General features: G+C 40.4%; 1 protein-coding gene across 2 annotated transcripts; it reads left to right on the top strand.

Moving 5' to 3' along the window:
* The first annotated feature begins 1320 nt into the window (after window positions 1–1320).
* LOC143862404 (deneddylase) lies at window positions 1321–10669 on the top strand. 2 transcript variants are annotated; one of them, XM_077373447.1, is made up of 9 exons: window positions 1324–1839; window positions 1970–2173; window positions 2307–2798; window positions 4862–4972; window positions 5249–5437; window positions 6844–7068; window positions 9590–9710; window positions 9796–9921; window positions 10121–10669. In XM_077373447.1, exons 1-8 carry the CDS (start codon window positions 1456–1458, stop codon window positions 9906–9908), a joined length of 1839 nt encoding a protein of 612 aa, XP_077229562.1. In that variant the 5' UTR covers window positions 1324–1455; the 3' UTR covers window positions 9909–9921; window positions 10121–10669. The 2 variants fall into 2 exon arrangements, with proteins under 2 accessions (XP_077229563.1, XP_077229562.1); XM_077373448.1 differs by lacking the exon at window positions 9796–9921 and having other exon boundaries at window positions 1321–1839.
* The last annotated feature ends 1521 nt before the right edge of the window (window positions 10670–12190 follow it).

Here is a 12190-nt window from a genome sequence, read left to right as displayed (position 1 = left end):
TTCATCACAGCTCTTCATCTTCAAAGATGTCAATTCATCCTCCATTACCACGAGATTCTTACCTCATAAAAATCCCAACCACACACACTACCCACGGTAAAAATTAAAGGGAAAATTACAGTTACCCCCTCGCCACGCCAAACACACTTCCTGACACATTCAATGCTAACCTTATAGTTTCAAACTCATCAACAACAGCCACTGACTTTTCAATGTGTATAAGGTGAGGAATGATAGATGCAAGCGCTAAAGAAGGGCCCTTGAATAGATCCACATCATTAAGTGCAGCCGAATTCAGTTTCTCAACCGACTTTAAAAATCACATGGATCTATTACCTTCTCCGGCCCTTGCATAAAGAGAGCCCTTGCATCTATCATTCCTCGTATAAGGTTGACCCCCTTTTTTGAAACACTTTCAATGCTAATTAAGATCTCTGTCTCTAGCCTTTCGACTAGAGAACATTCTCTAGTCCGCCCACCAAATAACACAGTGGCCCACATTGTTTGGATGATCCAAAGCATTCATTTGATGGGCCCTCACATAGATAAGGTGTGCCCAAAAAAAAGCTCCATAGGATCATCCTAGCCCCTCGATTTGTGGATGGGCCGTCAAGTGAGGGGGCCTACCTTATACACATTGAAAAGTCAGGGGGTGTGTAACTGATGAGTTTGAAACTACAGGGCTATCGTTGAATGTGTCAAAAACTTGAGGGGGGTAAGTGTGTAACTGTATTTTTCCCAAAAATAAAATAAAAACGGAAGAAACATGAAGAGCCTCAGTCGTAGGGGTGGCAATGGTTCGGTTTCGGTTCGGTTTGACCCTCAAACCGAACCGAACCGAAATTTGAATCGGTTTGGTTTTACCAAACCGAAACCGAACCAAAATTGAATTTTCGGTTCAGTTTCGGTTCGGTTCTGCCAATTTTACCACCCCTTACTCATAATTATTGGAGATATTCGGTTTCGGTTCGGTTTGATCCCCAAACCAAACCAAACCGAAATTTGAATCGGTTTGGTTTAACCAAACCAAAACTGAATTTTCGGTTCGGTGTCGGCTCGGTTCCGGTTCGGTTCGGCCAATTTTGCCACCCCTACTCAGTCGAGGGCAATTTGTGGTTTTTTTCGAAAACGTCTACCTGACCAAAGAACCTAAAGGTTCTTAGCCTCATAATGCCATCCAATGCAAGTAACATCTTACAATTGCAATGCACAGGGAAATTGTTTGAGTAACGACTATCTAATCAATCAAATAACTAATTTTCAACATTAGTAAACACCTTATATTTTCTCACATTTCTACCACGAAACATCCAAAGAATAGCACATTGATACATCATCAAGTGTGTGTTTGGCATATGACCAGAATTAGTTATCTACATCTCTTTTATTTATCTTCTTAAACCCACCACAAAACCCTTGCCATCAAATCAAGAAAGAAAAACCCTACCTCTAGCCATGGCCTCTCTGCATTCGATCCCTTCCCTCCGCCTACCCTTCTACTTCCCCAAATCCCGTCCTCCCAAAAACTTGCTCTTTTTCTCCAAATCGACCTCGAAAACCAACACCAAATCCGTCTCCTTCTTCGCCCGGAATACGACCGAGAAGGAAATCCTCTCCGAATCCGACGGTCAAAGCCCTGCTGTGCGATTCTACGAGAACCACTTGTCTCGGCTCACCCTAATCGGAGACGTCAGTTTCGAGCAAGCCCTAACCGCCGCTGCTGCTGATGGCGGAGAAACTGCGGAAGAGCACATTGTTTCTGGCATGTCCACCATGGTCCTCCACACCGTCTTCCCTGGAAATAATTCCGACCCCCACAGCACCATCTCCACTAGACTGGTATTCTCTTCATTCTTATTTTACTCTGATTCTTATTTTCTTCTTACTTTCTCTGCCATTGCTTTTCAAACTTCTATTCCTCCATCACCAAATACTTTCACCAACCCTAAAAGATTGTTGTTTTTAACAGTTTTTACCTGCCAGAAAGGTTAAAGAGAAGGCCAGCAAGCTAAAAACTTCTCTCACTGCAGATTTTCTAGCCACCACTCCATCTAAAAACATACTTGCCATGACTTTCCGACAAGTAGTCTTGCAACGTCTTTGGAGTTTCGAGCTTTTAATTTTCAGCCCAGGAACTGAGAGAAATATGGAGAATCTTGCTAATCCTACAGAGGTTAGTAACATTCTCTCTTCCCTCCTTTCAAATGCCTATAATACATTGTTATAATATCATATAAATGTCTGTCCAGCACTTACCACATGTTACTGATAAGTTGATTTCTCTTATGCCTTTCCCCTATTAACAGCTCCAACCGTCTTTCTCCTTGAGTTCATCCGATGAAAGGGTTCTTTCTGTGCTTGCTGAAGCTGTTTGCTCATGTGCTCTTGAAAGCACCAAAATGGATTTTCTTCAAAACGTACAGGGTGGAACTTCAAGTAATACTTTTTCTTGGTTTCAGAAGCCCAAAAGGATTTCGTCATTCGACTCTTCAGTATCTATATACAAGATTCCTGAAGATGAGATAGTTGATAGTGCAAGGGACCTGGTAGTTAATTTCAATTCAGTCGAGGGAAAATATAGGCTTAGAGGAATAAAACCAAAGGACAGGTGGTGGTTGTTCTCAGCACATTCAAGGTTGGATGAAATTGGTGGTCCCGAACTCAGTACATGGGCAAGCGAGTACATACCTGCTTATAGGCTGCAAATCAATACTGAAAAATTTAAGGATGTTAAGGTCCAAGGCTGGCAGAAATCTGCGGATAATAGGTGGGAGGTTCTTTTGACCCACTTTCAAATGGTATACCTAATCTTTCCTCGCATCCCTTGACTTCTGGAACCTTATCTATGCTTGCTATTTTACTTCGCGGCTTTTTTACTTAAGTAGCAGCAATAATTGTTAGCACATTGAGGGTTCTGAGATGATACACTTCTATGATGTTACTTCAACCTGATATTTTGATCCTTTTATGGATCCAATTTTTTTCTTCTTATATATTAAACACTTGTCACTAACTCGTACCATAGAGTGAATGCATGCACAGTTTACCGTTACTCATGATGACTAACTGCACTTTCAAACCATATGGGGGATCCAAGGTTGCCATATTTTGGCTCTCATATATATATATATTTTTTTCTGAATAATAGTTGGGTTGAATGGGGAACTTCATTGCTTTTTAACAAAATGACTGGAGCGATCTTGAATTTGAAAAATAACACTAGGTTCCTCAAACAAATCTCCCTTGTCCTTTCCTAATTCTACATTAGGATCCGAAGGAGTATCAAGAGGCTTGGCCCTTAACATCTCTGTCTCTGGAAAAAGATCGATAACATACTACCTATGCTATAAACTGATACCAAACTTTCGCTGTGTGACTTTAATGGCAAGGAAGTACTCTAACTGCCCCAAATCTCTGGTCTACACACGCTATTTGCAAGTAACTTTTCAATGCATCAATTAAGGCCTGATCATTCCACGTAAGAACAACGTCGTCCATAAAGGCAGCTAGAATCACATTCTTAGTCGCTTATCTTTGTACAAACATTGGGTGGTCCACATGGCTACAATGAAAACCGTACCTGGTAACAATCGAGTATATGCTCCGATACTGTTTTGATCTCTGAAGAAAGCATCCTCACCAAATCATTATGAAAGGAGAAGGGAAGAGTAGAAAGGAAAAAGAGTTCATGGAGGTTGATTACAAAAGTTGTCACTTGGGCTATCCAAGATGAGCCCCATCATACTAATGTAAATAGACATATGAAATAAGTAAAGAAATTACACCAAAACAATGATGCAAATCAAGCTAAATTATCTTAGATCTGCAAATTGGATCTTCATCCTGCCTTGAACATTAATTAATATCTGTAGTAAAATCAAGCAATCGGCTGCCTAATACTATAGAAGTTTAGTGCACCATGTTAGAATCAAGTCATGTTGAAAATTGGTACTCTGTTCTAGTGTAGATATCAGCTAATCTCTTCTACTTATGAGGGTTTCTTTCCATCTACCGATGTTTAGATGTAACTTGTTGCTATGATATCCAACTTCTATTTTAGTAAAGCTCAATGTTCATAAAATATTACATTTTAAAAGAATGCAAAAGCATGGGGCTTATATTCACTTTAATTGTTTGACACTGATTAGAGCTTTAGAGGCGTATTTTCAAGTGCTTATGAACTTGGCATCCAAATATGGATGAATTCAAGAAATACATGAGGCTGTCTTTAGGGGTTCCCGAAACTTAAATAAATAATTGCCTTGTCTGTTAATATAAAATAGGCAGGAGAACATAACTTTGAACTGATGGAACCACCTTAACATTATGAGGGGCAAAGCATATGCTAGCTAATGACATTTTGTAAGACCTAAATAATCAGTACTAGGTGTAATATTGACTTATAAGGAATTGAATGTAAGTCCTTAGTCTAACAGTTATATACTCTGTTGTGCCAATACAAACTATAGATGAGGGGTGACTTTTTATCAAACTAGTTACTGGTAGTCAAGGGTCAAGCTCGTAAGTCAAAAATTGCTGAGCAGCATAAAAAACTTTATTTCCTGCACTGATCACATTTTCAGTCCTGCTATTCAAGGTTAATGTCTTTCTCTATAGTGTCAATATTTGAAGAAGGATGAGAATTTCATTTTCCTTTTACTACTGGTTTCAGAGTGGGAATATTTTCATCTATTCCGTTAGCAACCTTGAGAATTCTAAAAAATGTTGGGCGAGAGAGTTCTGCATTTGTATAGAATTTTGGAAACATCCCTTTTCATCATAAGTGATATTTCAATGGATAAAGGTTTTCTGAATGTTTGATGGGTTAGTTGCGGGGCTGACTAAGACATGATTTTGGCAGGTTGGATTGGCTAACATTCTAGACATGTATTATGAGGATATATACACCATTCCAGACAAACAACTTTCACGTGGGCTGGTTGCAGACTTTTCGAAAGTAACAAAGAATAAGGTACTGAAACATTTCTTATTATAACGTTTTTGGTTAAGTACATGGTATGGTTAATAAAAATGAACCGGGATTGTGTAAGGTTGAGAAGGGCCACAACTAGGTGATGTGGGAAAGATAGTCTTGCCTCTTGGCACTATAGATCAGCAGTATTTGGCTACAGTTCTGCATAATCTAGTATATACCTATTGTTTTAGTATACTATATCCGGCAAGTGTGCTCCGAACTATTAACCCATCAGTATTGTGACCCTAGAATAATTGGTTCCCTGTTTTGCAGAGAGATTCTTCTTCATGGCAGATGCTGTCTATTACATTTGCTGGTGCATGTATTCTGGTTTTTACCAGTATTATAGCTCAACTCTATGTGCCTCACCTCTTTAAGTCCAGAAAATCTCCTTCAGAGAATTGTTCAGTTTCACTCTCTGTTGATGACAGGTGCCAGCGTCAGTCTTTAGAAGCCACCGAGGTATATACTAAATATCATCATTATCCTTGGGTGTCATTGTGCCACATGTGTAGTGTCTAGTGAAAGTAAATTCTGTGTATGAACTGTAAAAGATGCAATAATAATAATATAAAAGTTGATAGTTTACTTTTTTCAATGCTGTACAGATCTCAAGCAAAGGCTTAAGCATTCTTCCAAGTCAATTTTGAGAACTGATTTTACTATGCTTTGGAATCTGTTTTTTTTTTTTTTTTTCTGTTTTATGTGGGGTCTTCACTTCAGGGCATTAAATGTTTATTGGTTTCCGTGCAATGACTGGACCAATCAGCATTTCAAAATGCGGATGCAGGTCAAAACACAGCCAAAGCCAAAGCAAATCCTAGTCGACTCGGCGCGACGCGGCCAAGTGTTCAGCTGAGGCAGACGAGTAATCGGTTAACGCGGCCGAGTACTTGGTTGACACAGTCAAGTGCTTGAGAGAGTCAAAGGAGTTTTGATTGACTTTGCAGGGCAAAAATATCTATAGATTCAAAAACACGTTTAAAATTAGTTTCATAGATGTTTGTCAATAGGAGTCCTACTTCCAGTGTCATACTGTCACAGTGTGTACCTGAGTTAGTGTTTAGAGTAGGGTGTCCCCCCTCCCTCCTCCACCCCCCAACACCACCGCAACCCCAAATGACTTGCAAAATCCCTTTTATCACTACAACGAAAAGGGTTTTACAGGCGTTCACGAACGCCACTAAAAGGTAGAAATACACTCGCCTGTAATAATGAGCTCCCCCCCACGCAAGTGTAAATTCCTGCCCCCGCCCCTGGTTTAGGGAGTGGGGCTGCAGTGTATATTTGTACTTATTCCAACATTTCCTGATGTTTTATATTGAATGTCCATCATTTGCATATGTTTTCATGCGTTTTCATGATTTGATATATTTCCATTCATAACGTACATGCTTCCATTTCCATCATGGATGAAACGCATACCAAAACCTAACCTTGGTTCTACTATTTTATTCAACTTAAAATGTTCACCAACTTCTGCTTCAATTTCCCAATGAAGAAATTGGTGTTTGACCATTTCATGTTGATTATGGTCCTTTTGAATAATTAGTTATCAGTTGCAGTTTAAACAATTATTTTTATGTACATTATCTAGGCAGTTCTGTACATGCGCGCGCGTGCACTCACTCACCTATACATTTTCCAGTGAAGACATGTTTGCGACCACACGAGGCCATGATTCATGTGAACATGCATAGAGATAGTGGCTTTTATTTATTATTTACAGCAAATGATCATCACACTGTTGTTTCTCTTGAAATTACTTTTCAGTGACCCATAACTGCTATCACTTGTGGAAGCTACAGTCTTTTTCCATTTTAGTTGGATGGTACTTTTACCTGATATTTGGATCTTCTGATGGAAAGCTGGAAGCCTTGTGCATCTCGATTGTCAAAAAGATCAAGGACGCACTTGGTTGGCCTGGGGACATATTGATTGACAGTGATATTGGTGCCTGGACTGGGGAACTTCCTAGCTATTTGAGGGTGAGTGGCAAGGGCCTTGCCCAGGAAGCCATGGCTTGCAATGGGGAAGCAAGCACAACCGTCGCTAGTGGTGATGTTCCGACTCAGGATATCGCTAGTTATCAGGTAATTGCAATGTATTTTTTTTTCTTCTGAATGATAAGTAATTTCAATGGATTGTTCATCCTTTTTCTCAATACTGGGCACTGGGACATTTAGAAAATTTTAAAATAACTTTATCACATTAGATATTTGGAAAATCAGAAATGTACTGCAGTACTGCACTGTACATGTCTCAAAAAGATTTCTGTCAAAATAAATATGATGATGTTGGCATTAAACGGTAATGAAATGAATTACAATGGCTTAAGCCAAAGTAAGACATGGAGGGATATTCAGCACACTACGGATACTTTGTTACGTTGGTATGCTGGATAGAGTTGATACTAACAAATCCATAATCTATGCACGGGGGTGTCACAATGTATGAAAATGGCGATGACTTTCTCTCTGTTGTTGTATGTTTGATTCACATATCCGGTTCCTATGCATTCGCGAGTCATGCTTGATTTCATTTCAGTGATTATGCTTGAATGATTGTGATGCCAAATAAGAAGAGAAACAAATATTATAACCTCCTAAAACATTGACAATAGAGTAGTGTATGAATCTTGTGTTAGCATTCCAGATTAGGTTGCTGTTAAAGTATAAAAGATAAATAACACCTTTCTCCACAAGCTTAAGCTTCTGGAGAAGTTGGTAAGTTAACATGGTATCAGAGCCAAAAGTCTCGAGTTCAAACCTCCCGGATAGCAAAAATCCACATGCGATGGTTTGCCCAAAGTGGGACCACATGTGCCACGTGTTTGCCAAGTGGGCCACATGTGCGGGGGAGAGTGTTAAAGTATAAAAGATAATTAACGCCTTTCTCCAAAAGCTTAAGCTTTTGGAGAAGTTGGTGAGTCAACAGTTGCTATTCATTATGTCATGTCTAGTATCACATCATTAGGGGTGTAAACGAGCCGAGCTTGGCCAGGCTCGGCTCGGCTCGGCTCGTTAAGCTCAAAGGTTAGGCTTGGGCTCGGCTCGGCTCGGCTCGGTCAGGCTCGGCTAGGCTCGCGAGCCTTATCGAGCTTGGCTGCTTGGGTTATATTAAAAAGAAAACAGTAGTTGATAACATTTCCTTTTTTCTTTTTTTTTATAGGAATTTGCTAGCAAACTTCTCCTATGCCACTTCTTGGGCATGTGACCATCCTTGGTGCAGAGATTCGCACATGCCAAAGGTGGCTAGAAAAGCAAAAAAAAAAAAAAAAAAGTAATCATTACGAAAAAAGTAAAATAGCTGAAGGTGTAAAGTTTTAAATGAAAAATTACCAACAAAAGTTAGAAAGTTATGACAATTACCAAAAAAATACCAACAAAATGTAGGAAGTTATGACAATTACGGAAAAAAGTTATGACTCATGATGATTATGCCTACAGCTGTTTCCTACTGTATTATATTTAGGACTATTATTTTATACGGGTTTTCTTAACGAGCCGAGCCGAGCCTGGCCTAAATCGGGCTCGGCTCGTTAAGCTTAACGAGCCTGGCAAGCCGGCTCGGCTCGGCTCGTTAAGGATTCGAGCCGAGCTTTTTTCGAGCCGAGCGAGCTTCCGAGCCCGAGCCAAAATTGACACCCTTACACATCATCCAACAATTGAGCCAAGAAGCATATGGGGTTGACTTTATTCAACTGTTGGTTCATGGACTGCATAAAGTGGACAAACATAAAAAATTGATATGCATTTAATATAGGTTATGTGTTAGGTGCCTAACCAATACGCCAAACGCCCCAAGACTGATAGAACGCATTAGGCTTGGCTCTTAAACCACTTGGGATTGTAAAATTTTACCATGCTCTGCAGCAGACGTCTCTGGCGGCCCACTCTGTGACACTTTTTACTCTGGTTCTCCAGGTAACCCTTTCACTGGTCACCTCTTTCTGTCGGCAACCCTTTTCATTCCATCCGGTGGCCTACTCTGTGATGACTTTCCAGATAGCCCTTTCCATAGGTGTCCTTCTGTGACTCAAACTCAAGATGTGGTGTTGGATCCGATACCAAATGTTAGCTTTATTTATTTGTTTATTTTTGAAATGACGATAGGCCTCACTTTGAACTTGAGTCCTCGGAGAGTTTGAGGAGAAAATTTCATCCTTCTTAATAGAGGGATTCCAGATGGAGATGCAAGGTGGCAGGCGCACCATAAAGTGCCTAGACATGTGCACACTTCCTAAGAATGCCTCTGTTGCTGTTTTCAGGCACCATTCCAAACATATCCAACTTGTTTCAACTGAATGTCTGTTTACATGTTTGAGGTGCATCTGTAGACCTTGCATCTGTGAGTAGCATTCTCGAATCTTCAGCGTCATCTCCAATATTCATCGTGAGGCTAATACCGTAGTGGTTGTCTTGCAAAAAATCATTGTGATCTGAAGGAACCTCTTCTTTATGAATTGAACTTCGTTCATTTATTTTCCATATAGACTGCTGATTCAATTTTCTTTCGCTCTATGATTAGTAATTTCTGATAAAGGAAATATTTTGCTTGTACAAGCTTTTCTTGTCTTGTTGATTTGCTTGCTTACTCTTCTCTGTCATGTAGGTGGTGTCATCAAGAGATGGAAAGATAATTGGTTTTCAGCCCACCAGCCGTGTAGCTGTCAATCACTGGGCCAGCAATCCTCTAGCAAAAGCTCTGTATGAAAAGCGGAAGCTTTCCCCTGGTAAGTCTAAAATGCCTCCCATGACTTGTTTATTTTAGACGCTATAACATATTTCTTGAATTCTTTACCGGAATTTCCCATGCAGGCCTTCTAGAGCCCAGTCTCAAAATCGAGTGTCCGGATAAGGTCGTTGAAATAGAATTATTGATGTCTGTTAACCCAGGATCTGCATTCGCATTGGCTAGGGCAGTTAGGTGACCCCGCAAATAATGTAAGCTAGAACATTAACAGCTCATTGTAGATTTGCAACCACCTGCACTCTGTTTTTTATTAATCATCTTTCTCCTCAATCTTGAATTTTCTTCTTTGTATCTATATCAATCTAATAAGAGGGTCGCCTAGCCAAGGGTGATGCCAGTTCTCCTCGTTCATTTGAATTTTTACTTACAGAAGTTGCTCGTATATTGCAGAAGGCTGGAGTGCGACCGAGTTGTACCCATCGGAGGAAGTTGTTGCAAGATTAAAGTTTTATGCTTGTTGGGCTTAAATGTGGTACCACCAAGTCAAACTTAGCCACATCAGGACCAAGTGTGGCCCACAGCCCAGATTGAGGCAAGACATCTGTCCCTAGTGGGCTGGGCTGGGCTTGGCAAATCATTTGCATGGCACAAGACGAAGGGTCAGGGTTGTCAGTTGGTGGGCATCTTGATAGTAGTATAGCTCATCATCCACTGCAGGGTCCAGCAAACGAATGATTTGGATTTTGAACATGTGTCCCCGACCACACCCTCCCCCCGTCATGTAATTCTGAGACTAATATTTTTAAAATGTTATATGGGTAGCTTTGCTGGGATCGAACCTCCATCCGCAGGCTTGAAGGGCAAAGTATTTACCAACAAAGGAATGATGTGCGAGGTATCGTTGAAGATTTCTTTCTCTGCAAAATATGAAATGTAATGTGGAAAAAATACAGTTGGGTGATAAGGAGCTAATTCCGTTTGATTTCCACAGTCCAATAATCAAGGCATCCTAAACATCCCACACCCCACACACATAGATATATAACATTAAACAAAAGTCAGATGGCTTCGCTTTTCTTGGGTACATGTTCGTTTTGGATTACCAGATTTGATTTTGAGTCCAAAACTGATATTGGACTAAAAATTAAACTGCAATTTGGAGTCCGAAACTGATTATCTATTGCCGAAGCAGAATAAAAGGACGATTCTTGTTTTTTTTAATTACGAGACAAAAAGGGTGTTGTCTTCTCGGGACAGGGGGCGCAGCATCCTTCCCTCCGGCGCTTTCAAAGGCGCAGAAAGCTGATGAGTAGTATTCAACAAAGTAGGGACTATTTGACTAAACAACAAAACCAGTAGGATCATCAGGAGTAGACTCTGGGTGCGGTCTCACTCTACAGGCGAGGGCTTTCATCAGCCATACAAGGGGTTATGCAAAGGAACTCTTTCTGGTTCAGTACCCGACAGAATTGCGTTTAATTTTTGACTCTAAAACTGGTATTGTGGACCCCCTTATTAAGCAGGCATGCCCTTTGGGGCTGTTACCAAAGAGAAATGTTGATCTGGGTGACTTCCGGTTACCTCCTGGAACTCGCTAAACTCATCCCACCGAGGATTCATTTTGAAATGAAATCTTACCTTTTGGGTAGGGCTGGCAATTTCACCCGGAAAAGCGGGGATCCTCCCCCGCCCCGCCCCGCTTGGGGAGGGGATTCCCCGATTTGAGTGGGGAAGGGGATTTAAAAAATTCCCCGGTGCGGGGAAGGGGAGGAGAAGGGGATGGAGTTCGCCCCACCCCGCCCCGCATTAATGCCATTTTTTTTTCTTGTATTTTTTTAAGTGTTTTTTTTTTTTTTTTTGGGAAAACTACTAGAAACCCCTTGGATCAAAACATATCTACAAGATTCTCCCAAAATTTTCATAATTTCCATTAGTACAGTTTTGTCCCTGAAATAGCTTTTTATGTTTTCTTTTACCCATAATCCATTGGGCATTGTCCTTCATTATATTAGTATATTACCCTTAGAAATCCCGAAAATCTCTCCATCGAACCATCACTGTAAGGCAACATTAAATTCTTTGAAAATCTTTCTCCCCCAAATAAAGGCAACATCTCTCTGATGAGTGATGAGATTTTATATGGTGTGCGCTCGTATAGTCCATTATTTTTCAAAAAGTAATGTATGGGCTACACCATAGGATGATCCAAACCGTCCATTTGACAGGCTACAATTTAAAAGTACTTTACAGGCCACACCATAGATCATCCAAACCGTCCATTTGATGGGCCACAACGTAAATAGATTGCGGCCCAAAAATCATTTCCATAGGATGATTGCAATCCTCCGATCTATAGAAGGTATAATAATATGCAATTCCTCTATAGATCAGAGGGTTGGGATTATCCTATGAAAATGATTTTTGGGCCACAACCTATTTACGTTGTGGCCCATCAAATGGACAGTTTGGATTATCCTACAATGTGCTCATCAAGTGGAAGGTTTGGATCATCCTATGCCT

The sequence above is a fragment of the Tasmannia lanceolata genome, unplaced genomic scaffold (genome assembly GCF_043159265.1).
Source record: "Tasmannia lanceolata isolate RefF3 unplaced genomic scaffold, GAP_Taslan_0.1 ptg000037l, whole genome shotgun sequence".
Lineage (NCBI taxonomy): Eukaryota > Viridiplantae > Streptophyta > Magnoliopsida > Canellales > Winteraceae > Tasmannia > Tasmannia lanceolata.
This window is presented reverse-complemented; position numbering and strand designations above follow the sequence as displayed.

Coding starts and splice junctions, on each gene's coding strand:
- LOC143862404 (XM_077373447.1), top strand. CDS start 1,456: ATGGCCTCTCTGCATTCGATCCCTTCCCTCCGCCTACCCTTCTACTTC. Junction 7,069..9,589: donor AGGATATCGCTAGTTATCAG/GTAATTGCAATG, acceptor TCTGTCATGTAG/GTGGTGTCATCAAGAGATGG. Junction 9,711..9,795: donor AAAGCGGAAGCTTTCCCCTG/GTAAGTCTAAAA, acceptor TTTCCCATGCAG/GCCTTCTAGAGCCCAGTCTC.